This window comes from Xyrauchen texanus, chromosome 6 (genome assembly GCF_025860055.1).
Source record: "Xyrauchen texanus isolate HMW12.3.18 chromosome 6, RBS_HiC_50CHRs, whole genome shotgun sequence".
Classification (NCBI taxonomy): domain Eukaryota; kingdom Metazoa; phylum Chordata; class Actinopteri; order Cypriniformes; family Catostomidae; genus Xyrauchen; species Xyrauchen texanus.
In genome coordinates, this window is record NC_068281.1 from 14669375 (window position 1) to 14696316 (window position 26942).

The 26942-nt window shown below is 35.7% G+C and overlaps 1 protein-coding gene across 5 annotated transcripts in view; it reads left to right on the plus strand.

Moving 5' to 3' along the window:
* The window catches only part of myo9b (myosin IXb), a 42674-nt gene that overhangs the window by 7263 nt on the left and 8469 nt on the right, over positions 1–26942 (plus strand). For 2 of the 5 annotated variants that reach the window (XM_052128468.1, XM_052128471.1), the window contains exons 3-33: positions 4096–4190; positions 4686–4748; positions 5069–5168; positions 6618–6718; positions 10255–10378; positions 10904–10993; positions 11204–11320; positions 11684–11818; positions 11916–12037; positions 12312–12453; positions 12586–12781; positions 14771–14846; positions 15918–16010; positions 16471–16578; positions 16766–16805; positions 17928–18050; positions 18277–18357; positions 18450–18560; positions 19277–19399; positions 19490–19639; positions 20241–20395; positions 20818–21291; positions 22083–22167; positions 24091–24182; positions 24746–24837; positions 24990–25174; positions 25513–25620; positions 25769–25939; positions 26451–26492; positions 26603–26714; positions 26798–26871. In XM_052128468.1, the coding sequence (XP_051984428.1) occupies positions 4096–4190; positions 4686–4748; positions 5069–5168; positions 6618–6718; positions 10255–10378; positions 10904–10993; positions 11204–11320; positions 11684–11818; positions 11916–12037; positions 12312–12453; positions 12586–12781; positions 14771–14846; positions 15918–16010; positions 16471–16578; positions 16766–16805; positions 17928–18050; positions 18277–18357; positions 18450–18560; positions 19277–19399; positions 19490–19639; positions 20241–20395; positions 20818–21291; positions 22083–22167; positions 24091–24182; positions 24746–24837; positions 24990–25174; positions 25513–25620; positions 25769–25939; positions 26451–26492; positions 26603–26714; positions 26798–26871 (3780 nt within the window). Of the gene's footprint in view, positions 1–2846; positions 3006–4095; positions 4191–4685; positions 4749–5068; positions 5169–6617; positions 6719–10254; positions 10379–10903; positions 10994–11203; positions 11321–11683; positions 11819–11915; positions 12038–12311; positions 12454–12585; positions 12782–14770; positions 14847–15917; positions 16015–16470; positions 16579–16765; positions 16806–17927; positions 18051–18276; positions 18358–18449; positions 18561–19276; positions 19400–19489; positions 19640–20240; positions 20396–20817; positions 21292–22082; positions 22168–24090; positions 24183–24745; positions 24838–24989; positions 25175–25512; positions 25621–25768; positions 25940–26450; positions 26493–26602; positions 26715–26797; positions 26872–26942 lie in introns of those variants that run through there. The other 3 variants (XM_052128472.1, XM_052128469.1, XM_052128470.1) reach the window with 3 other exon arrangements.

Sequence of the window (26942 nt, forward strand, 5' to 3'; positions counted from 1 at the left end):
TATATATATACTGTATATATAAAAAGCTTCATTATGTTTGCAGCTGCTTTGCATTGCTTTGTTAAAAGTGCTGTACAAAACATTTGATAATGTTTATCATAGGTTTAAACAATTTACGTCAAAAAGATGAACTGTCAAATTAATAATAAGTACATATTTTCAAAAAAAGATTTCATTAGAAGTTCTTCTGTAGTACAATGGCTCTATAAAAGCCAATTATATAATTTTGCAAACAACATGTCTGTATAATATCATGTTTATAATTGTTTTCGTACAGGGGGTCCCTCGTTAAGGGATCGTCAAATTCGGGGGTCCTTAGCATCAAAAGGGAGGGGCATATTCCTTCTGGTCTTGTAATTTCCCCCACCCCCCTTTCCACAGACTATATCTCTCACTGCCTGTCACACAATAACCTACTGGGATTCTCAGTCTGATCCTAAACAGGTTGAACAAGTTTCCTAACAGCCCTGGGCTTTTATCAACACTGTCCCAACGCCTCTCAGTTCTGCAGCAATTATTACAAAGAAAATGAAAGGCAATGAAGAACAAAGCGGCTTTGCATTACGCCTCGTTGGTTAAAATAGAATTTCTTATGAAGAGGGATGTAAAAATATAGTTGTTATTGATAAAAGGAAGCAGAACAAGCAACCAGAGTGAGGATTGTTACAAGAATCACACCATATGGCTGCACATTGAGGATGTGACCATTAATATTTGATGGATATTTTATTTAGCAGATCAGATGTTCTAATGTTTATCATGTGTCATAATGAATTTAAAATGAAACCTGCTCTTAAAACGAACCACTCAATCATTTGGCTCCCAGATTGAGTTAAAGGAATGTTCAGGGTTCAATACAAATTAAGCTCAATCGACAGCATTTGCGGCATAATATTCATTACCACAAAAAATTTACAAAAAGTACAAATCTTTGTTACAGTGAGGCACTTACAATGAAAGTGAATGTGGACAATTTTTGAAGGGTTTTAAACAGAAATATGAAGCCTATATTTTTTTAACAACTTTTGTTAAAACTTATGTATTATTTGAGGTGTAAGGTTGTTTAAATTTAAATTTTTACTGTCGTTTTAGGATTGTAGGGTCTGTTGCTATTACATCTTCATGGTAACGAAGTTGTAAAATTGGCTAGAACTTTACGCAGATATGGTTTGTAAGTGATTTTATCACAGTAACCTCATGTTTGAACGTATATCCTTCATGTCTTTTGACTATAATTTTGAAAAAGTGAGTATTTTAACTTTCAAAAATTGGCCACCATTCTCTTCCATTGTCACTGTAACACAGTAACACACTGTTTGCTTTTTTTAAAGAAAATTGTTTTGTGGTAGTCAACATTATGCCACAAATGCTGTCAATTGAGCTTTACTTGTATTGAACCTGGAACATTCCTTTAAGAATTAGGAGCCCATATTGATTCTAATTAGCTTGTGAAACTCAATTGTTTAATACCAAAAGCACTGCGGTGGTACAGTGGTGGTGTCAGACAGTATAGACCTTATTCACAGTAGCGCCATCTGTGATTTTTGACGGGAATGAAAAAGGCTGTGAGGGATAGACTTACCATACTTTAAAGAACACCATGGTGGTACCATGTCAAAAAATACCAGCCTAAATGGTAGTACAATGACACCTTTTGGTAAATTTTGCTTCATATTACTAGTTTCTATGATACCCTTTTCACTGTTTTAGTTTATTAGATATCCATTAGCAGTCCATTTGTCCCATTTAGTAATTTGTACTTATCCTGAAACTAAAAGCCTTGAAGTTTGTAACGGTCCTCGTAGAGTATGATATTTACTGGTTAACCCTGTTATATAACAACATAATCGGAGGTAGAATTTTGAAGGTTCCATTTGTATTGTACTAAACCCCTAACATTAAGTATTACACTTTGGCATATAACTCGTCTTGTACTCTTTGTGCTACGAACATGAATGAATCACATTTTCTTCTTGAGTAAAACGTCTAGTTAGTTACTGGTGAAAACAGTACTTAACAGATGTTTATGAGCAACCACACAAAAGTGTGTCACACCCGTCAAAGGCTTGATAAGAATGCTTTGCACTTGCACTGGATGTTCATGCTCACTTGCCGTTGAACTTTGAAGTTCTAACATTCTGTTTTGTTCATTAGGTTTTCAGTTTCATTTGATAGTTTTGTGACTTGTTGCATTGTTACAGCATTTAGGAGTGTGGCTGTGACCTTTGTCCCTCTGGTTTCACTTCTCCAGTGAAAAGGAGATAAAAAAAAAGAACTCTGTGGGAAAGCACACCTGGCTACTCTTTAATGGATAGTTCACCCAAAAATGACAATTCTGTCATTTACTTAACCTCATGTTGTTCCAGACCATATGACTTACCTCCGTAGAACAAGAGGTGATGTCAGCCAACATTCACTGTTATTGTTTGGGGAAAAAAGAGGATGCAATGAAAGTGAATGGTGACTGAGACTTACTGCCTAACATCATCTTTTGTGTTCCATTGATGAAATAAAGTTTTCATTTTTGTGTGAACATTCCCTTTGAGTACATTTTACTGATCTGTGTTTGGTCTGATCCGGGCCCCAGTTGAGAAGCTGATAAGTCTGAACTTCTCGGTTTCCTTTGTAGAAGACCAGGTCGTTAGTTTTCTCAGAATACTACAAAGAGACGATGTATGTTAACATGTTAAGACAGGCTCTGATAAAAGCAGCTGATAAAAACTCAACAATTGACATATTGTGAGTCAAATCTCATTTAGCGTTCCCTCTATTCAGAGGTTTTATGTTTCTCTTTCTTCAGTATTTATTTTCCTACATTGGAACATGGAAGTGCTGAAAACAAAGACAAAAACATCTTTACAGCAGGAATTTTGGTAAAGGTAGATTGTAAATTCTAAACATATAAGAGGAGCAAAGTCATGCTCTCTGAAAGGGGTCGCACAGTGGACACGTCTGACAGACGACATGGCGCTTTCTAAAATTCGAAAGAATTGTTTTCAATGAAGGTATGCAGCACCCAGCTACAACTTCGGAGACTGATCAAATTTCTGCCTCTTCTCTAAATTGATATTTAGAGTCATTCTGCAGAAAATATTTTTTACAGTCTGTAAAAAAGTCTGTTTTTAAAGCTGTAGTGTGTAATTTCTGAGCCACTTTTGGCAAAAAATTATGTCTTTGAATTGTTTCCAAACAACAGGTTTCCCAAACACTTTCTCTTAACAGATAGCCCTGAAATCCACACCATTGGTTGAAAAATGTCATCATGTTGGGTTGCTAAAACAACCAGAGCAATGTCTTGAAATGTTTGGGGAAATTAACCAACAAATGGGTAACATATTGTTGTCTCTGCACATTAAGGTAGTATAGGAGAAAGTATTTTAACTTTGAAAACATTACACTCATCGGAACTAAATAATTAAATAATCAAATAAATTAAAAATAGAGACAAAAGGCTCTTATAGTTAGATTTGTATTTGTTAGTGATGCCTATAAAAATGACGTGAGTATTAAAAGTGTTTTCCACTGCCCATAAAAGCTATTTTTTGTTTTTTGCAAAACATGAAACTGTGTTGCTTTGGTTTCAGTTCCAGTGTGTGTTTGATAGGCTCGTAACACATTACAATAAGGTTCCATTTGTCAACATTAATTAACAACATAAGTTAATGAACTAACAATGAGAAATACTTTTTCGTTTTCAATTTCAAGGTTAATGTTAATTTTAAATTCAGAACTTGTATATTTTAACAATAGTTAATACACTATGAACTAACAATTATCAATTGTGTATTTTTGTAACATTTTCTAAGATTAACAAAGATTAATAAATGCTGTAAAAATATATTGATCATTGTTAGTTCATGATACCTAATGCATTAACTTATGTTAATGAATTGAACCTTATTGTAAAGTGTTACCGACAAGTTTCTAGTTTATAAGACTATCTTGAGTTGAGTTTCAGGTATCAGTTGATCAGTTGCCTTCTTCAACTCATAAATTGTCTGTATCTATGTTTCATCTGAATATAAAATTTTTTCTGTGACCTCAAATGCAATGTGCAGTTTTTATCTGAAGTGTTCTTCTTCTGCATCTCCTCAGGCCTTTGGTAATGCTAAAACTGCCTATAACAACAACTCGAGCCGCTTTGGGAAGTTCATTCAAGTGAATTATCTGGAGAGTGGTGTTGTGAGAGGGTGAGTCATCTGTGCGCTCAACACATTCTACGTCACACAGCAGGATTCCCATGACTGGTTATGAGTAACAGAAGAGATTAGGATCTTTTTGTGAACATCATGCCAATGTAACACCCACATGTTTTCTCTTACAAGGAAATTGTTTATTTAATATTAAAAGAAAGGTTTGCCACGGGCAGAGTATGGAGACTGGCCTCATATCAAAGATTTTGCTCAGTATTTTATTAATATGTCTAATAAGCACCACATGCTCCAGCACATTGAGCTGTGGTGCTCTAATGGGTGACTCTAATAGGTTCAAATCTATCTTGTAATGTTTCCCAGTACCATCCTCTCTCCCATTCTCCTCATCATTTGCTATTCTCACTCGCTTTTCTTATAAATATTATTTGCAGGTCAATTATTATTATTATTATAATTTTCTTTTAAGGCCAAAATTTTAATTAATTAAAAATCAAATGATACTGTTTGCTGAATGTAATTTATGGTTTCCAGAGCTGTTGTTGAGAAGTACCTACTAGAGAAATGCCGTCTGGTGTCCAGAGGAAAAACTGAAAGGTAAGAAAAAAAATATATATATATATATATATATATATATATATATATATATATATATATATATATATATACTTTATATATATCACATTTACCAACCAACTCCACACCAACTTGTGGATGAATAACTTAACTATCGGTCAGTGGAATATTTCTTTTTTTTTCAACGAATCTCTCAACCTTTCAGAAGTTAGATTTGTTATGACAGTGCATCTTAGACTTGTATGTTTCTTTTGCACAGTTCAGCATAACAAATGGCTAGTTGAATGAAAAATTAACCCCAGTATACTGACTCAAATGTTTGCTTGATGTCTGGCCTGCAGGAATTATCATGTTTTTTACTATCTATTGATTGGAGCCTCAGAAGAGGAGAGAGATGAATTCAAGCTTCTGCTGCCTGAGGACTACTACTACCTCAAACAAGTAACTGTCCGCACAACAGTCACAGAGAATCAACAATCCTTGATGAAGACATTTAAGTTTTGATTAGTATTCATAATGCTCTCCAATTACCTAATAGCATTTTGTGCCTATATGAAAAGCCAGATTGCCCATATGCAACTTTTAAAGGGCACCTATTATGGCATTTAAAATGTTCCTAATATTGTTTTGTGAGTCCCCAACAACAGTTTTACATGCATGCAATGACAAAAAAACACTTTTGTTGTCTTATAATATGCATTTATGTTTACCTGATTTGCTCACCGACTCCCAAATGATTCGTTCAACGACTCATTTTTCCAAACCCCTCCTTTGCGTGACGCTAATCTGCGGTGATTGGTCAGATGACCCAGTCAGTTGTGATTGGTATACTCTGTGCAGAGATTGTCGGAAACGGAACGCCCATCACCATTAATGGATTATGGCTTGTTAAGTGTTGAAAATTAGATCATAGCCCAAAGTTCGTTGGTAAACACCCAATCAGTTATTGTTTGCGTTAGCCCAACGCATAAACATATTGATAAAGCACTGCATTACTACAAGTTATTGCTCTATTCTTTATGACAACTCCAATAACATCGACAAACATTTCACATATTTCAAAAAAATTTACATTGGAGACCTAGAAGCTGCGCTGAGCGTAACTTACACAACACACACAAATACTTATTAAGCATGCTAAAAAACACATAAAAGCAACAATTATTAATAATACTTACAGGTTGTGATTCGGAGGAGGAAGCTGATCCAAATAAACTTGGTACTGAACCTTCCTTCAGTATCAACCGGCTCGCGAATCCACACTTGAAAGCATTAATGTTCGTAAAGCAATCGTCATTAAAATGACGCGAACACAGCACAATGTTCGGGCTATACTTGTGTGATATAGTTGTAAATATAAACTCTAGCCACTGATTCTTCACATGCTCGTCCCTGGTCAGTGAAAAAAAGGTCGCTTTTGATATGCACTTGAGAACACAGCGTCTTGTTGTCGACATGATGTTTTCAAGTTTTCCCTGGTGTCTACGTGCAATGAGTGGGTGCGGCCAATTTGATAACGTCACAACGAAAAGGAAAATGACTCATTGGAAAAACGATTCATTAAATTGACTCAGAGTCGACTCCTACATTTGAGAGACAATAACTTTTTTTACGGTGAACTTTCATATATAAAACTTTGCAGGATGTTTTTGTTCACTTAAATCTATGTTACACACTACATGAAAGGTCATTTTCAAAATTCCATAATAGGTGCCCTTTAAGTGGAGAGCAAATGACGTTTGCATTAGCTTTTTAGATGTTTGTCCTAAACTCTTATAACTCTTTTCTTTTATGTCAACATTTGTCTAATTTCATTCTATTTTTATTTCCTAAAATTTTCTTTCAAAATGTCACCACTGAGCACTTCTACCATCCTTCTGCTTCTCACAGGAAAACCCATTTTTGGAGGATCAAGCAGAGATGAAACATGAGTTCAAGAGGCTTCATCAGGCCATGGAGATGGTCGGTTTTCTGCCTCCTACCAAAAAACAGTGAGTGCAATGAAGAAGAATGTTTGCACAACATTTAAAAATTATATTTAAAACATTATATCAAGGATAGTAACGTCTGGTTTTACTTTCCATTTTAAAGGCTCATGAGTGTAATTTTCTTGTACTCCAGCTTTATGTGCACTATAAGTAAGTCATTTATCGAGTGATTTTACCAAAAAGTGCATCACAATAGCTCTGTGGCACTATCAAAACATTACTCTGTTTGTTTACTCTAACACTGTCCGTTAGCCTGATTAAACCATTACTTTTATTCTGAACTGAACTTCAACAATACATGACCATGTATAGGAATACAGGATACACATAAAATACACAGTACTTCAGTGTAAATTAGATTCGCTATTGAGATTTATGATATCTAATTAAGTCTGTTCTGAAGGGAAACGGATGCATTGCTGAACATTTAACAACTGCATGCGTTAGTAACTAATGAAGATTTCTGCTCCTGTACAAGTGTGTGCATGTCACGGAGGGAAAAATGCATCAAGACTTTCAATGACAAAGTACATTATAATTGCAAAATGGAAAATCAACTTGTAATTTTTACATCATTATAAGCTGTCATCCTAGGAACAGCGACTGTTCTTTCAATGTTCACTTTAATCAAATCTGATAACCAATGAGTATTTGTAAAATACTAAAAACATAATTATTTGAACACAGTTATTCAAGATGTATTCTCATATAAGTCAATTGACTTTGCCACACTTACAAAAAAGTACCAAACTGTTAAATGTTTAGCATTAGGGCTGCAACTAACAATTATTTTTAGCTTATTTAGATTATTTAACGATTAATCATTAGCTCTTAACTGATTATTCAGCTTGTGCCCTGACATCAAAATTTGTATTAAACATTCTTACTAACAATAAAGAGGACAAAATCATATTTTTAAATACCTCTAAATGACATTTAAATTCTGAATTGAAGGGGAAAATATAACTTTTTATTAAGTTTAATTCAGTAAAGAAATTCACTGCAAAAAAGAAAACTATTGCTATCAAGTGTTTTTGTTTTGTTTTCCATTTAATTATTGTCTAAAAATCCTTAAAACAAGATGCATTTACTTGAGAAGCAACATATAAGATATTTAGACTTGCTTTAAGAGAATGTATCTTAAATATAAGTGTATTTTGTATAGAAGTGTATTTTTTCACATAGTTACATTTCTGCGAGTGCAGTAAAGACTAAATATACTTACAGTATATTCAAGATCTATTCTCTAAAAGCAAGTCTAAATATGGTATATGATGCTTTTCAGGTGAATTAATCTTTTTTTTAAAGGATCTAAAAATTCTTCTGCAGTATAGCTGCTAAAGAAAATGTATGTTGTTTTAAAGAGTTTTAGATATTTATATTGAAAAACAACCAAAACAAAAACTAATCAAATACGTATTTTGTTGTCGTGTATAATGGGGCGAAGACTATCCTCTCACCTTTCTGTTCACTTCAATCCATCTTTAACTCACAACAAACCAAACTCCCTTATTAATAAAGCTGTGTATTACCAATTTTCTTTACAATTAAAATGCACAGTGACACATATATATATTATGATTCAATAAGTCGCGAGTCATCACGTTATAATCTAGCTGCATTAAGCACTTGCGCTCTTGGGACGAGTGTCCCTGCGACAGTGTCCATCAGCTGGGTGCAGTTTTATTCTCTCCCCCTTCGAACGGGATACTTCGTGGAACTTATAGAAGAGGCACTGATCGCACCGAGAAATGCCAGTTTCGGAGTTTGTAGTTATTTACATGATCTGCTTCTGTATTATTTGATCTTTAATAAAGGTCAAATTATAAATAATCAAATAATATAACTGCATTTAAGATGTATTGCCGAGGTTTTTCCTTGAAAGGGCACTGGCTCTGCATATTCCACAACGAGAGTGCCTCTGTATTTACTTATTTAGTATTTTAGCATTATAATTCCCTCATACTTTGCGATCTACATCACCTGAAGCTGTTTGGAAAGTTTAGAGTGCATCTGGACTGTGAGCCGTTTGCTTCCTCTCCTCAGTCAGGTGCGAACAGCAGTGCTGCTCTCGTGCATCATCGTTAGAGTTTAATGTGATCTCATGTTTCGTTAAATGAGATCAAATGACTATTTGAAAACAGAAAGTTTTGCTGACAATTTTTTTTATTGTCAACGTTGTCAATAACGTCAATTAATTGTTTCAGCCCTAATTACCATGGTTTTTATTGATGTATTGGTTGTATATTTTCCAATGCTATGCCATTTAAGTTTTGGACAGTTGTAAAAAATGTTGTATAGTGAGGATGTTTTCAAAAATAATTCCATGAATAATTTTTGTTTTCAATTAACTTCATACAAAGTTCAGTAAATCCTTGGTATGACCACCCTATGCCTTTAAAACAGAAAATATTTTCCTAGGTACACATGCACACAGTTTTTTCAGATAGGTTGTTCTAAGCTTCTTGTAAAACTTTCACTTTATGTTGGATTTACTTAAAAAAAAGCAATGTTAAATGGTACACGCAACGGTGTTGAGTAGCTCCAACAAGCCATGGTTTAGTTTTATGAACTAAAGAAATGCAGTTATATTGGTCAAAGGCTTTTTGAATAAATGCAAATCATTTGGATTGGTTAGTGTCACGTATTATTACATGCTTGTATTACTTGATATAAGCATTGAACTTGTATAAAAGTTTAATTTATTATTTCAGTTAACTGTTGGTGAGCAACACTTCCTGTTGACATGGTTAATTTTTTTGTCATTAATCTCAACAAAGTAGATTATTACTACTCTTCTGTGTGCAAGTAATATATAATTGTTTAGGATTTGTGGAGTGGTGGTGTAGTGGTCTAAAGCAGTAAACTGTTAAACAGAAGGTTGTCGGTTCGATCCCCACATGTCACCACCATTGTGTCCCTGAGCAAGGCACTTAACTCCAGGTTGCTCTGGGGGATTGTCCCTGTAATAAGGGCCAAATGCATAAATGGTAATGTAAATTTGTCCTCCTCAACCTATGCTCAAGCTCCAGTCTTCACCACAGTGGTAACTCCCAAAATTCCAACATTTCACAAACTCTTCTAAATATCAACATAACAATTTTAAATACTTACCATTTTCTTTTTGTCTTCATCTTGCACAAAAACACATCAAATAACATGTAATTTCACCATTTACTATCTCATCCAGTTCGATCTGCAAATGACTGCAGTTTCAGTTAATATCAACACAAATATTTATGTTGTCCCAACACAAATGGATTAATTAAAACTGACGATTGTGAATAATTTTTTTAAAGAGTTGACAACATTTCTATATAGTTAGGCCTCAGGTCTCAGTTGCTTCTGTTTGGCTATATCACATTGCATTTTGAGGTTGTGGTTATACCATGTTTACCAATTTATATTTCCTATTGACACACTAAAGCTGAAGATCTAAAATAAAAAAAATTGTGAAACATCTAATGTGCATAAAGACTTTTGCATGGAGCTGTATATTTGAATATGTTGTGGCTCAAGGGCTTGATGATGTTTTTCAGGATTTTCTCTGTGCTCTCTGCCATTCTATACCTGGGAAATGTGACATATGAGCAAAAAGATGTTGGGGAGGGACTAAAAGTGGGCCCAGATCATGTCCTCTTAGCTCTGTCTGATCTTCTCAAGGTACCAGTGGATAATTTATATTTCTATATAGCTTCACCATAGGAAACAAACTCAGGTTGCTCCTGTTCATTCCATTTTCTGTAGACTCTTTCATTGTGCTGCACCATATACAGAAATAGAAAATATTTGACATGCTTTAAATAGCGCAACACTTAACAGTAAACTTGGCCCTCAATTCTTTTGAAATGTTGTTCAGTCATGCCTATTGATTTATTAGGTCACCACCACTTTGTATCACAAAAATACCATTATCATTACTAACAACATCCTTTTGTGTTAGTAATGAATCAGGGAATCATTTAGGTTTTATGTAATATATTGTGAATGTTTGGATGATCAGCTGCTAATCATAAACAGGATGCCATATTTGTTGGCATTGGCAATAACATATTTGCTGCCTAATGAGCTGATTTACTCCAAAGAAGGCAAATTTTATAACAATTGACAAGAGTAGATCATCATATGATGAAATGCTGTCTTTATTACTGTTGCATTTGTCATTTTATTATTGGTTGGCAATTTCAGGTTAAAGTAGAGCTGCTTGTGGAAGCACTGACTACAAGGAAAGCAATGACTGCTAATGACACGCTGATCCTGCCTTACAGCCTCAGTGAGGTATTTTCATCTTTAATGCATTACATGGTGCATTTCTACTATGTGCCATTCAGTAATTTAAGTGCATCATCTGTCATAATTAATGTGTGAACTCTGCTGTTCAGTGAGATCCCTTAAAACATGTTGCCTCCCTTTCCACTACATTTTATTTTCTCTAAATTTCTTTGCTCTGAAAATCTGCTGACTATATGTTCAAACCCTTGTTTTAAGGCCATCACTGCTAGAGACTCTATGGCCAAATCTATTTACAGTGCCCTGTTCGACTGGATTGTTCTGCGATTAAATCACGCTCTACTCAACAAGAGAGATTTGGAGGAGTCTGTCCCGGTATGCAGCTAATCACCAATAAGGAGTTATTAAACAAAGTAGCATATAAAAATATTCTTGTTATGGAATATTACACTTTTTAAATCCTGAATACACCCATTTCTCTGCCAAAACAAAAACTACAACAACAAAAAAGGCTGATAGAAAATAAGAAATAAAAAGCTTTTTTAGAATAAAGAATAAAATAAAGAGCTTTATGCCTGAAACAAGTGAGAAAATCTGCCAGTTGATCTTGTTTTACAGATGTTTAAATTTTTACTGGAAAACAAGAAACGCATACTGATTAAGAATAATTGTTTGTAAATTTTGGTGCCAAGTGGCAGACTAAAATAATTTTAATATAAAATATTCTCCTCTTCACAGTGCCTATCCATTGGAGTCCTGGACATATTTGGATTTGAAGATTTCAAGACAAACAGCTATGAACAGTTCTGCATTAATTATGCTAATGAGCAACTACAGTATTACTGCAATCAGCGCATATTTACACTCGAACAAGTAAGTCGTGGCAGTGTACCTGAATCGATGTCCACTGTGATGTTGATTGATGTCTGTAATTTTGCACACATCTACTCAAGCATGCATTATGTTTTAGGAGGAGTACATGGCAGAGGGCATTACATGGCATACTGTTGACTATCCAGACAACATTGGCTGCATCAGTCTCTTTAGCAAAAAACCCACTGGACTATTTTATCTGCTTGATGAGGAGAGCAAGTGAGTGTCTATTTATTCAGACGTTAAAGTTTTATAAAAAAAAAAAGCAAGGTATGCATTTTATTATTGTGTGTATTCCCTGGCACTCAAATCCATGACCTGGGCATTGCTAGAGCCTTGCTGTACAAGTGGAGCTGCAGGAGCAACCTCCGTCTTCTATTACAGGCTAAATCAACTACGGACTGTTACATTATTTTAATTACGTACACAGCTTATTTCTTATGCTGTTTCTAGTTGTCACTGGCAGAAACATCCTGTGTTTTGTCCACTCTAGTTTCCCTCATGCCACAGATAGCACTCTACTGGAGAAGTTTAAGCAGCAGCATCAGGACAATCCATTCTTTGTGCAGACTCCAGTGCGGGAGCCTGCTTTTGTTATTCTACATTTTGCTGGCAAGGTCAAATACCAGATAAAGGTAAAGGAACAGACCCTGAAACAGAACTCTTATCCCTCTGGACAAACATTCAGAGTGCAGTTGTGAAGTGAATAGAGCTGACTATGATGGAAAAGTAATATTGATCAGTTTTGTGATGTTTCTGCTCTAAAGGACTTCAGGGAGAAGAACACCGACCACATGAGGCCGGATATTGTTGCGTTGCTGCATAGTAGTGAGTGCAGTTACCTGAGGCAGCTAATCGGGGCTAATCCAGTGGCTGTGTTCAGATGGGGAATCCTCAGGGCCACTATACGCACACTGGCGGTGTTCAACGAGGCTGGCCGACGTTGGGCGGAAAAGCATCCAGGTAACATTTATACTATCAAAAATGAAAATTCTGTCATTATTACCATCATTTTGTTCCAAACCCATATGCCCAATATTACATATGTCTTTATTCTCTCAAACAAAAAACATATATTTTGAAGAATCGTAATGCAAGTCTTTTCCATACAATGGCATTTGATTGGGTTAAGCTTTAAATATGACAGTAAACACCAAAAAAAGCACCATAAAAATAGAACATATGACTTATAAACTGTATTCCAGGTCTTCTGAAACCATACAATGGCTTTGTGAGTAACAGATAGAAAATGAAGGCATAATTCACAGATAATCTTCCCCCCACAATGAGTTATTAACTCTTTCCCCGCCAAACACGGAATTTTCCATGTTTTATGAAAAAACGCTTCCCCGCCAAACACGGAATTTTCCGGGTTTCCGTGTTTTAGGTGTTATACGGTAAGGAAGACCCCTCCGCATGTTTTGAAAGAGTACGCAACTCTTTGATCAAAGAAACAGACTGCGATCGTCTCAAACATGAAGAAGTGGAGTATTGAGAAGCTCAAAATATCAGACATAAACATGCCTTTTTATCAGCTTTTTGTCTGAAATGTTGTTTTTTGACAAAACCGACCTCTGTTCAAGTCGCAATAAAAAAAAGAACAAATGAAGATAAAATAAAATCGTTTTTTTTGCCTAAAAGCAGAGGCTCAGATCTTTATTGTGATATATAGCATCTTCATATATTCATGGAAGAAAATATTCTGCGGGCCATTAAAGTTTAGCGAAAATCGTCAAAAACCCTGGCGGTGGCTGGCAACTTTTTTTTAAAAACACTGGCGGGGAAAGAGTTAAGCATTAGCTGCAACCAGATCTATTAGTCAGTGAGATGAACTTGAGAAACAGATCAGTCTGATTTATGAGCTAATAAAATGACAGATGAGACCGATCCAAATCCTATTCTGCGTGTTAGTTATGGTTGTTACCGTCTAGCTCATAAAATGACATAAACCCCCCCCCCATAAAAGCACCATTAAAGTAGTCCATATAACTTGAGGATTTCATTCAAAGTCTCTTGAAGACATAAAATAGTTTTGGGAATAGCAAATATATATAGAATAAGCAGTGCTCTGTTGTGTCACACATTCATAGCACACACGGGGCTAGAGGCTCTGCTGATTTCAGCTCTCATAGGGCACGCAATATGTGAGCACTACACTCATACTACTTCTCAGATGTAGATGCTATATAGTTCGGTTTGCTTATAGCATTTACTGATAGAGTATCTCACCAAATGTTGAATGAGAAGCAAATTAAACTACTGTGAACTAGCCTATAGATCCACTCAAATGTCTTCCTGGAGTGTTCCGCCAAAATTAAAGACAGAGAAATTATCTTTTAAAATGATAATAAAAAAATGATGACTGAAATATATTACTCTTGTATAATAACATTCTAGTATTTAGTAATAATTGTTATTAAGTTGGCTGGGTTCCAAAAAATAGCTGTGTGGTTTAAATATTGGACTGATGTCCAATTGCGGCTTAAGTAAAGAAAAGTCCAGATACAAGTTGAAAGAAATAAGAACTAGCTTCTTTCTCTTGAAGACTTTAACTGGAATAACTGTAAATTTTCTGCTGCACTGTCCAGTACAGTAGATTAGTTAACTTTGAAGTTTCAAATTTTTGTGTAATTGTTTGTTTTATTTTCTATATTTTATAATGAAATAATGTGTAGTTAGAGGTTTCTATTTCTTCACACATAAAATAGTACTTCCAATCAGTTTCACTTAGTGAGGTGTAGACATTCGAAACTGATTAATATAAAAAACAACAACACTTACAACAACAACTCTGTATCGGACGATCAGCAAATGGGATTGGAACAACATAAAAGTAAATTACTAACAGAATTTTTATTTATGGGTGAACTATTCCTTTAAAGCTTGTAGAGGTGGATAATCACTGATTTTGATGTGCAAGTTCACTGATAGTTGTTGTTTTTTCCACATCAGATCAGGTCAAGCGCTACTCCAGACGCTCTCTGGGAAAACTGAAGAGTCCCAGCATTGTGGTAGAGAGGCTAAAGAGGTAAGTGGACTGGATCAGTTCCTCTAGAAGTATGACTTAATGGACCTATGGATATATGTCTAATAAATGTGTTGTTTTTAGGGCTGTCAAACGATTAATTTTTTTAATCGCAATTAATCGCAGAAGCTTCATAGTTAACTGCGATTAATCGCGGTTTGAATTGCACGTGTAAAATTCTGTTATTTTACATATCAAGGCAGTTCTAAGCCCATAATGTAGTATATCTTACCAGAGTTTTCATTGGGAATCAAAAGAACACATACAATTTCCTTTTTGACCTTTTTTTATTAAAAAAAAAAGTGCAATGTAGACCAACTTCCAAATATTAGGAGGAATAAAGTAACGCAGTGCTTACTTTGAGAGATTACATTTATCAGGCCACTCTCTTAAGCTACTTCAAAAATAAACAATAACATCATTAGCAAAACAATTCCTAGCTGGAAATAACAGCAATCAAGTGATATGTAACACTGGTAGGAAATTTCTAACTCGCTTATGACAAACAGAACAGTCTAAAACATTGATGTCCACAGCGGGATATTTGTAACATTTTCTAGTTTTAAATGAAGAATGTCATCCTTGTAATTAATCCAAGGGTCTGCTGCGACGCCCGCACTCAGGAATAGTTCTTTGGCGAGGCTGCAGCTTGCTTGGCGGGGAGGCGTCAGGTGAAACACCGGGGTGTTTTGCCTGGAGGTGGTAACTTAGACTTGACGTGCTCCGATGGTAGCTGAACTCCTTGAAACAAATGCTGCATTGTACCTTAGTGTTGTCAACGGAACCGTCTGATTTTTTTTTAAAGTTAAACAGGCTGTTTAAAAATCCGGTTGTACTTTTTCCATCCATCACCTTTTACCGCTTCACAAACCAAAGGGGCTGACTACGGGCTAGTCAAAGGGACAAAAAGGCCTTCCTTGAAATGCGATTAAAAAAAATAACGCGTTATGGATTGTTTTTAACTAATCGCGATTTATGCATTAACGCTGACAGCCCTAGTTTTTTTTACAAAAAATGTGTTTGATTCACAAAAAATGTCCATAGCTGCTGATAACTGCTTTTTGGTCTCTGCAGCCAGACATCTTTGATCGACTTTTCCTTTGACCGGTCTGAAGAGGGACCACTTGAAGTATTTGAGGACATCTTTGCTTCGTTTGAAAATAAGAAGCAAGTTCACCTTCATTGTCAAACCGTTGATCGAGGAACTTTGTTTGCACTTCATAAACTGTACCTTGGGGTTAATCTCTATTTAATGATGATTTCTTCCTGTGAATAAACAGTCTAACAGGTTTCTTTTTTATTTGTGAATGGGTGATTTCACTGATTATCCTGCTGAAAAGACCTCCTTAAACCAACCTAAGGTGTTGAGGATGCTCTCCCAGCCCGGCCAGATGACAAGAGCCCAAAACGCCTCTAAACACAGCAAAACAGACCAGTTTAACCTAATTTGCTGGATTGGGAGACCAGCTGACCACTTAAGGCTGGTTTAAAGGGATAGATCTCTCAAAAATGAAATTTATGTCATCATTTACTCACCATCATTTACTCAATCTCTTTATTTTATAATGTTTATAGTATATTTATATCCTCTCTAATCATTTCTGCATTCGGGGATGGGGTGAATCAGGGAATTGCATGCCAAAGTCATCCACACCATTAAGCAGAATGGTGGTGAAGTTCCTCACAAGTTGCGTCTGTCCACAATTTCTATGAGGAAGTCCCGTATATTCTCTCAGTGAGTGGGACACATGTTCTGTCAGCATCTCTATGTGGCTACACCTCTGCTTTCTGTTTCAGCTTGTGCATGTTATGTGCTATTTAATTTGGAAAAAGCTAATGGAAAATTTTGCTCTTTGTTATTCTACTCTGATTAACCAAGTATTTTTTTATTTACTTCTAACTTTCATCTTGCCACTCTCTAGGAAGAACAGGCCAAACAGACACAAGCAGCTGATTCCTAAGGTAAACCAATGAAGCATAAATCCTTGTTGTTTTAGTGGTGCTTGCTACAGTATTTATGATTGCTCATACTTGGTATTAAGCTTTGGCATAACTTATAACAGTATTAAACTGGCACAACCCTTTTGGGCTTCAAACATGAATGATAACTCAAAATGTGCTGCTTGTAGAGAAGGGGTGTGCAATTACTTTAAGATCGGATTTAACAAGCAAAACAAAAGCCGAAAAAAAAATCCCATGAATTTACACTACCCGTCAAACGTTTGGACATAACTACTCATCGTGTATTATTACTTTTATCTAGATTTCAGAACAGAGGCAGACTGGCCATCGGGAGAACCAGGACTTTTCCCAGTGGGCCAGCCACGAAACAGGGCTGCAGATATGCCAAAGTGGGCCTCGATAAACAGTGCCGCGATATGCCAAAGGGGGCCGCAATATGGGAGAGCAAAACACATTACCACAGGGCCAATTTGTGTTCCGAGTCCACCCCAGTTCATAATAATACTAAAGTATAAAATTATACAGATGGAGCTGGGAATTACATAGTGACCAACAAATGTTAAACAAATAAATCTGTTTCATATTTTAGCTCAAACTGACCATCCTTTGCCTAGATTACAAATCTGGACATTCTGTCAGCTAGGGCTGTCACAATTATGAAATTTGGCTGTCGATTAATTGTGAAACAAATAATTGTCTCTTTTAGGACTTTCATGATTAACTGTCGTAGAAATGGTCATATTTCATTTTTAACTTCAAATATATAAATCTAATAATAAAATAGGGATATATGCTTTCCATTTAAGATTTCAAAAACTTATGAATGACATGAAAAATTATCTTTTAAAAATGATTGTTTAAATACTTAGAATTTTTACCTTTTTTTATTTTAAAATCGTATAATATTTCTGTCCTAATTTCTTCACTTTCACACTTTATTTTAATGCTCTTTGATTAAACGAGTCGAACAACCTAGCAATTCTCTAAGATACTAAGACACCAACTACCCAGAAAACCCTACCAACATGTTGGCGAGATGTTCAATACCACTCAAAATGTATAGTTTTTCTTTTTAATGTTAGTGTCTGCACTTAAAGTGATTCTCTGTTACTTTCTATGCAGAACCTCATAGATTCACAATCTCTGAAACTCATCATGGGCCTTACGCAGCACAACCGTGCGACCAGGTCTCTGCTCCATCTACACACTAAAAAGAAACCTCCAAGCATCAACGCTCAGTTCCAGGTAAAATGTTATTATCTTTGTGTGGTAAACATAAGCTCCTTCATCAGGGGTTCAAGGATCAGTTGTTCCATCTCTGCATGAAAGCCATTTTTGTGGTAGCTGTAAATTAGATAAAAGGTTTCGGACCCCTGAGCTGTATAGAAGCTTCTATATAATTTGCAGGGGTTTAATGGATGCTGATGGACAAATCAATGAGTCACATGCTTTCATATCTTATTCGGTTTAGGCATCTCTAAACAAGCTGCTGGAAACCCTGAGGAAGGCAGAACCGTTCTTTGTTCGCTGCATCAGATCTAATGGAGATAAGGTATAGTGGAGGGGAAGCACTGTAAATGTATCCCTCATCTATATATTGGGTGAAGAACAAGTGAAGAATCTTTTTTTTGTGCGTGTTTACAGAGGGAAATGCACTTTGATGATGCTCTAGTCCTTCAGCAGCTGAGGTACACAGGCATGTTACAAACAGTTCGGATAAGGAGGTCTGGGTATGGAGCCAAATTTACTTTCAAGGTAATGTAGTAGGTAAAAGTTTTTTTTTTTTTTTTAAGTGAGTATGTATTAATTAAGGCTGTTGTATTAACATTCATTTAGTAAGATTTTTTTTTTATGACAAAAAAAATGTATAGCATTTAATAAAGCCCCCTGAACCATACATTAATTCCCTAATTCATTTTATTACATTTTCTTATTTACATTAAATGACAAAAAATGATTCTGTGTGAACTGCCAATAAGTCCACCTTTTGATAGATTGACAAACTTGATTGCAAAAATAACTCATTGTGGATTGTAGGCCAGTAATAGGCTTATGTTCAATGATATGTAAAGAAAACAAACACTATTTTGACTTCTAAAGCCTATTTGTGTCTGTTCAATGATTTATTCCTCTGACATAATAATGATTTTGAATGATCTTCATTTGGGGCATTTCTCAGCAAATTTTGATGTGTGGATTATTTGGATTTTATTGAATTAATTAATTAGAATATTAAGTAATTAATTTGAATACATTTTGTATTGATTGACAGCCCTCACATGTGAAGATAATAAAGGGTGCATGCTTATTAATTCTCAGTCTCTGGTCTCCTGAATATAATCTCCCCAGGGGAGTTTTCCATGACACAGCCCTATTATTAATATTAGTGTATATGTATGCTGGACCATGGATACAAATGTCTTTCAAATATTGTTTTTAAAGGCATGTTTAATGTTTTTTTTTACTTGAAGGAGTTTACAGATCATTTCAGAGTGCTGCTGCCTAAGGAAATGTCAACACCTCAAGAAGAAATCGCTAACTTGCTGAGGAAAATGGGATTACCCAGTACCAGTTTTCAGATTGGCCGAACCAAGGTTTGTCTTACATTTCACTGAAGAAAGACTCGGCATCTGAATTTTGTAATTCATTTCCAACCAATTTGTTTTTCAATTTTTTTTTCCCAGCTGTTCTTGAAAGAGGCAGAAAGGCAAAAACTCCAGGAAACACTTCATAAGGAAGTGATGCAGCACATCATCACCCTGCAGAGATGGTTCCGTGCATGTTTGACAAGGAAGCACTATTTGCGCAAGAGGGAAGGAATTATAACCATACAGGTACTATTTGTGTGGCTGCACTGAGGCCACGAAACCTCTTCTGACAGACAATATATCAAACTAACAGTGTGTCTTAAAGGAATATTTCAGCCAAAGAAAAAAATTATGTCATCATTTACTGACCATCATGTTGTTACTGTCTTTCGTGGAAAAAAGAGGAGAAATGTTGAAGAATGTTTAACTCTTTTCTATATAATGAGGAATCAAGCTGTCCAGTTAAAATGACAAAACCGCAACATAAAATTATTAAAGTAGTCCATACAACTTGTGAAAAAAACTTAATTTTAGTCGTTATTCATTGAATAATCTTGCCCTTGAGCTCCACAGCCCAAGTTCACATTCACTTGAAATTAGAGGTTGGTACATTTTTCCATATTTCTCTGTATGTGTTCCACGGAAGAAAGTAAGAAATATGGGTTTGGAAATACATGAGGGTGAGTAAATTATGAGAGATTTTTCATTTTGGGGTGAACGATTCCTTTAATTCTAATTCAAATTTGAAATGTTTTAGATGTATTAATGAGTCTTCAGTTGGGAAAATGATTAGGTACATACTAAACCATAATGTACCTGAGCAGATTTTTAACCTCTCAACCCTCAGCGATCGTGGCGTAGTTTCCGTGAGTTCCACCGATGCAGGGCTGCTGCTGTGATCCAGATGGCATGGCGAAGTTCCAAGGAAAGAGAGGTCTACCTGAAGCAGAGAGAAAAACTCAAAGAGCAGACGTATGTCCAAGTTGCTCCACATTTCTTTGGGTAACACTTTGCAATAATGTTTTATTCATCAACATTAGATAACATTAACTAATAATGAACAAAACTTTTACAGCACTTATTAATCTTGGTGAATGTCAATACATACATATACTAAAATGTTTTTTACAGTAATGTTTAACGCATGCAACTTTTAATGCATTATGAACTATAGAAAATAACAATGAACAATATACAGTATTTGTAAATTAACTTTCACTAAGATTAATAATGCTATAAAAAATATTCATTGTAATGTTAATTAATAGATCCTTATTATAATGTGTTACTTTAAAAAAGCTGTATAACATTACATACACAATGTCTTTGAAATAAACAATTTTGCATTCTTTTTAGGTAGTGTGTAAAACTTCCACTTTTAAATAAAGGGAATTTAGTGATTTTTTTTTTTATCATAATTTCAGAGGTCAGTTAGAAAAGGGCCATTTGAACAAGGAGGAAAGGATGGAGGAGAAGAAGATGGAGCCAAAGCCATGTCCTCTCTTAAGTCTGACAAAGCCCCGACCTCAACTTCCTGAATATCGACCTGCAGAAGGACAGAAGACAAAGGAAATTACCCCACAGTTAAGCACAGAGACCAAGTCTAAGGTCACAATACAGCCTACTCCTGGTAGCGCAGAGAAACCCAAAGTCAATGGTGGGAAGCAAATTAAGCCATCTCCTGCAGCCCTCCCTCGGCCTGTCTCGCTTCCAGTGAACATGAGCCTGAGTGGCTCTGATGAGGTTCACAATACTGTAAAGCTACAGCATGAGAACAAGGCAGCCAGGTTGAGGGAGAAGCCCGAGAAATGGAAGGAGAGAAACAGTGAAGCAGCACTCATGGACCAAATCAGTCCTGAGCTCATGCAAATTCAAAGCAAAAGGACAGTGGGTTTATGGTAAGAGTTGTATTTTACATGAACCCTAATTTGGGGGGTATTTACATTAGGTCACTTCATGCAGTGTTACTGATCGAATAACTATCCTATCATGAAAACAGCAGTTGTAAATTCCCTACTAGATGCGTTCAAGACAGATAACAATCCTAATTTTTGTGCATATCAAATGTGACTTGGCCAAGTGTAAATGCATCTGGTTTTTCAGGCCACGTATTCCCCTTTAACGAAACAATGTCAATATACAGAAAATGCAGCATGTAACAGCCCTTTTGTACTACAATTGTCAAAGAAATTTAGCCACCTGCTGTTCTTGGCATAACCAGACATTTAAATAGGTTTCACCTAATTATAACGAATAGAAAATTAAGAAACACAGATGCATTGTAGGAGAGACAGAACTTTCTTCAAAAATGAAACTGATCACTGACAAGCTTACCTTGCGTGAATCTTGCCTTCAGCAAGCCCTGAGTGGAAACACACACACACAGGGCAAAGTCTGCTAGAATTAAATAATAAACCTCATCTTAGTAACTACATCACAGTTTTTGCAGTAGTTTTTAAGAGCCACAACAAGTGCAGAAAGATCATGGAAATGTTACATTTTGCATGTAGTGTGGGTTTTTATTTTATATACTGTATGTGATCAGATGTGTAATTAGCATATCCAACTGAATAACAATCTGATCCATCAAGTTGCTTGAAGTGACTTAGGATAAACAGGCCCAGCTTATAGTTTTGTTGCTAGAATAGTTTTATCATGCTGTTTTTTTTATTGTTCAATTTAATCTTAGGAAATGTGGCATCTCTCAGTCCCTGGATAATGTGTCTAGGATGAGCTCTTCAGAGTCAGACACCTCCTTATCATCTATAAATGAGGTACTGTGTAAAAATAACCCAGCACTGATCTGACTGTTTAATCAAATACTATTTCAGGAAAAAGTATGTGAATCCTTTTGATTTACTTGGCTTTCTGCATACATTGGCCATAAAATTTTATCTGAGCTTACACTTATTCACAACAATAAACAAACACAGTCTACTTAAACATCAGTCACAATGCCCTTTCATTGCATCTTTTTTTTGTTAAACATGAAGAAAACTTCTTAGCTACTTATATTAGATACAAATATTCTGTTATCATTGATAACTACATCAGCAGACACAGGTTATCACCTAATCAGGTTCAAATATCATAGTTTATTCACACCCGCAATCACTACAAACACAAATGCCAGCTAGCACGTCCTCGCAGTGGACTGATGTTGGAGCACATGGAGTCATTCAATATAGAAACTGCAAACTTCTCCACCATTTTAAACAGTATGTCCTCTCCAATGTGGAAAGAGTGGTAAGTGGTAAGCTCCTTGAGTTTGTGTAATTAACCAGTCTGTTGTGTCTCTCTGCTGTGATGAGCCGTAATGCTGAAGTTATTCGTTTAAAGCTATTTCCTAGCTTTTGAAGTGTAGAAGTAATACAAGCGATCATGAAGTGCTGTTGTAAAAAATTGCATGTAAAGAGACATACACAGTAGCTCTTAACACATCTGCACTGCTCTTACACTTTAGTTTAGAAAGGCACGAACACAAGCGGAGGGAATCACACAGTGAAGCGTCCGAGTGCTGATGGTGTGAGACCATCAGTACTCATGGAACGTCTCGTGTCCAATCAGATTTGAGGACTGTAACTAACTGTGGTATATTAATTTATAAACACAATACTAATGTTTTAACTTAGGAAGAGTTCAGAAATCAACATTTGGTGGAATAACCCTCAATCAGAGCTTTCATGTGTCTTTGCACTCTTTCCACCAGTCTTTCACATTGCTTTTGGGTGATTTTATTCCATTGCTGGCTCAGAAATTCAAGCAGGAATTCAACAAACACTGGAATGGAAAGGCTGCCATACATGTAGAGATGCTGATTTAAGAAACATTTGGAGTGGTCTCTTAATGTTTACTAGTGTGTGTATATATATATATATATATTTATCCAAAGAGGAAAACATAAGCGAATCATCTTAAGGAGACAGTGGTACGAAAAGTGCCATATTGCAAAGTTTCACGAGCATCAGAATAGTATTCAAAACAGATAAAAAAATAAATAAAAATTGTGACGTTTTTTGACAACCACATTTATTGTAGGTGTGAATCCCCTAAATTATTATTTTGTGAGTGTTTAAAACAGGATTAAGCATTAAAAGGGGAGTGACCAGCGTATTTAGCAGCAATGTGTACGTTGCCACTTATTCATTATTGGATGCTGGCTGTAACAGCCCCAGTATTTATTTTGTGAGGTTTTAGTTTCCTATTTTTAAACAGTATGATCGGTGGATACTGTGGCTCCGAAGAGCAATCATTATCATTAACAGATTTTATGAAGACTTTAACAAGACTTGACTGTGCAATACATTATGGACTGCAAAATTAAATATTGATGAAATGTAATTTCTTAGTAACCCATAGTAAAGAAGGTCAACAGGGATTTGTGTATGCAGTGTGGGAGATCTAATGCTGGTGGTAGTACTAATTTGAGAAAATGACAAGCACGATGAATCTGTCTTACTATCAATGAACATTTTGGTCATAAAAATACACATCTACTCACCTAAACTGTTTTGCACCTGCTTGATAGTAGTCTTGCTGCTTGTTTATTGATTTGAATGCATAGTGGGACTATAGGTAACAAACTGATCAGAATTTGAGTGAACTGCCTGTCTTTGCAAGTTGATAATCATTCTCACTTATATTGTTTTTCCCTCCTTGTGGTTGATGTAACTCTCCAACATGTTTGGGGCTTTCAGATCCAGTCACCTGTGGAAGCTGATATGTCAATGAGTTGCATAGGAAGGAGAACAAGTGAGGAGAGACCTGCACCATCCATCATACCAGAAAGGTGATCAGCACTTTTTCATCAGAATGATACCACATACAATGGCTGTTATAGTTCTTACCTTGAAATATTAAGGACACAGCTGATATTTAAAAAATTGTAATTAAATGTTAAAAATGCATTTACATTAATGCATTGACTTAAATTGCAAACACGGTATACGTTTTTATCAATATGTGTGTTACCTATGACTCAAATCCATAAATTTGCTGTTTCTAGTGCCACGCTCTACCAGGTGAGCTACAGCTAAAATATATTTAAGTGTAAACACAATGGGCCACATTCACTATTAACACCTTTTATATAGGCCCAGTGGATGCATTTCCAGAACTTACTGTATCCCAAATTATCCGCAATAATATCCGCAATAGTAATTTTTTGTAACTCGGAAATAACACTTTGTAGGGTCACTTGATTATTTCATTTCTTATTATAATAATATATACAGTTGTATATCGTTTGTTCCAAATTATTCTGTTAAATTTGGAATAATTATTGATGAATCAGAATTGAGACCCATTGCTTACATTGTGATTTAATTACTTTTTTCCCTTTGTATGTTCTAGGCGGGGAATCCTAAAACTTTTTAAGAAGCGTCTGACGCCCCAGGATGGAAATATTACCATGGCAAAAACATTGGCAGAAGGATATGAGCAAGGTGATTTTATTTTTATTTTTTTCACACAGAACCCAGCATGCAATACATAGAACAAAAAGTTATAGTATTTTTTTAAATGAATACTTTTCAATTGCGTGGTCTTACCCCTTTTTCTTTCTTTCTTTCTCTCTCTGGTCTCTTTGGGCCAAAAGCCAGTGCCTCTCACTCTTCTTCTTCACATGCCAAAAGCTCAGCCACTATTCCTGGAGCCCGTCGCAACCGCACCATTAAAATCAGCAGAGCTACTCGTGTCCAGGAGCAATGGAACGCATCACTGGACCGAGAGATCACTGACAGTAATGAACTCCGCCACCTGGATGAGTTCTTGGGCAATCAGGTTTGTGTTGTACATTTTCATATTCCTCGATAGCTATTTGAGGGTTGCTTTGATTTTAAATGGATAGCTAACCCAAAAATGAATATTCTGTCATTATTTACTCACCTGCATGTTCTTCCAAACCTGTATGACTTTCTTTTTTTTCTGTGCAACACAAAAGAAGCTTTTAAACAGAATGAAAGCCTCGGTCACCATTCATTTTCATTGTATGGAAAAAAAGTGAATGGTGACTGAGGTTTTGACAAACATTTAATTTTGTGTTCCATGATAGAAATAAAGTTTGTTGAAAGTAGTAGTACTTTTAAGTACTTAATCTGTTGTTGTGATGTGGAATACAGATGAATGATCTAAGCACCCGCACAAAGGAACTATCCGAGACTGAAAAAATCTTTCTCACAGCCACCACGCAGTTCAGAGACACCATTAAAAGCATGTACTCCATCTCAGTAAGTGCATCTGCCCTGCTTATTTTTAACTTTACCCCACTGTTGCTCTTTACCGAATGGTAATGAGAAATCTGATGGAACAGCTTTTCAAGACCATATCAAATCTTTTTAGCAAACATTGAAAAAATCTTCTGTCTGTGCCCAACAGAATCCAAATATCGGCTATAAAACTCTGATGACAGGCTACCAGATGAAGGTATCCTATCTGGCAGGACTGAAGAAAGCATGTGAGGTGCCACTGGTGGTCAACCTTTTCCAGTCAGTTCTGGATGGATTTATCAGGGGAGAGCTCAAACGACTGGAGGCAGAGCCTTGTAAGGTAATTTAAAATCTACAAAGGTTTCCACAGAAGCTTAAATGTTTGAGGTATAAGGATAGTTATCACCAGGCCTGCATGGAATCTGCACCTGCAGAATTCCACAGAAAGCATTCACAAAATACCTCACATCTCCTACCACTTGTGTGGTTATTTTTTTTCTGTATCATAATGTTATTTTGAAGGCTACCAGTAAGAGTCTACAGGGATCCCATTGTCATAAAATGTTAAATATTTAATCGGCTTGAAACTGTTCTTTGTGGTCTCGAAAAAAATCCTTATGCAGTATGCTCAAACAACTGGAAAAGTAATGGAAATTCAGTGGTCAAAAGGTGTGGAAATCCTGAGTGTAGAAGTTTAAGCTCTATTTAACACTACCATTTTAAATCCATTTCACATAATTTTGAAGATTTTACCTCTAAATTAGCACAGAATATAAACAAATTATTGTGCAGATTTCATGTGGGCCTAGTGCCCATTTTCTTTGAGATTACATTTTTTGCCTCTCTTCCAGATTAAGGAAAGGACTCGAAGAAAATCTAAAAGAGATATATGTGTAAGCTGTTTTAGTGACCTTGAAAAAACAATAAATGTGATATATAATATAAAATATTTGTTGCACTTTTCTAAAATAAAACTTGTTCTTTTACTTTGTCTCTTGGTAAGCCTGACAGCCCACTGAGTCACTTATTTAGTACATACCAGGTGACCATTATGCAATCATGTGACCAGTGCAACTCGTTCATATGGGGCATGGAAAAGGCCTTCATGTGCAGTTGTAAGTATTCATCATCTTCCTCCCTGACCAGTGCAAATTGCCAAGGATTTAGTGGTACTTCATACTGTGTTATTCTGTTTCAGCTTGTAAAATGGTGTGTCACAAGAAGTGTCTTAGCAAGATAATGATATATTGCACAGCTCACTGTGCCAGGAAGGTGAGCACTGCTGCCACATTACTGTACATCCTCATTTCACTCAAAATATGTTTGATGTTATTTTCTCCATA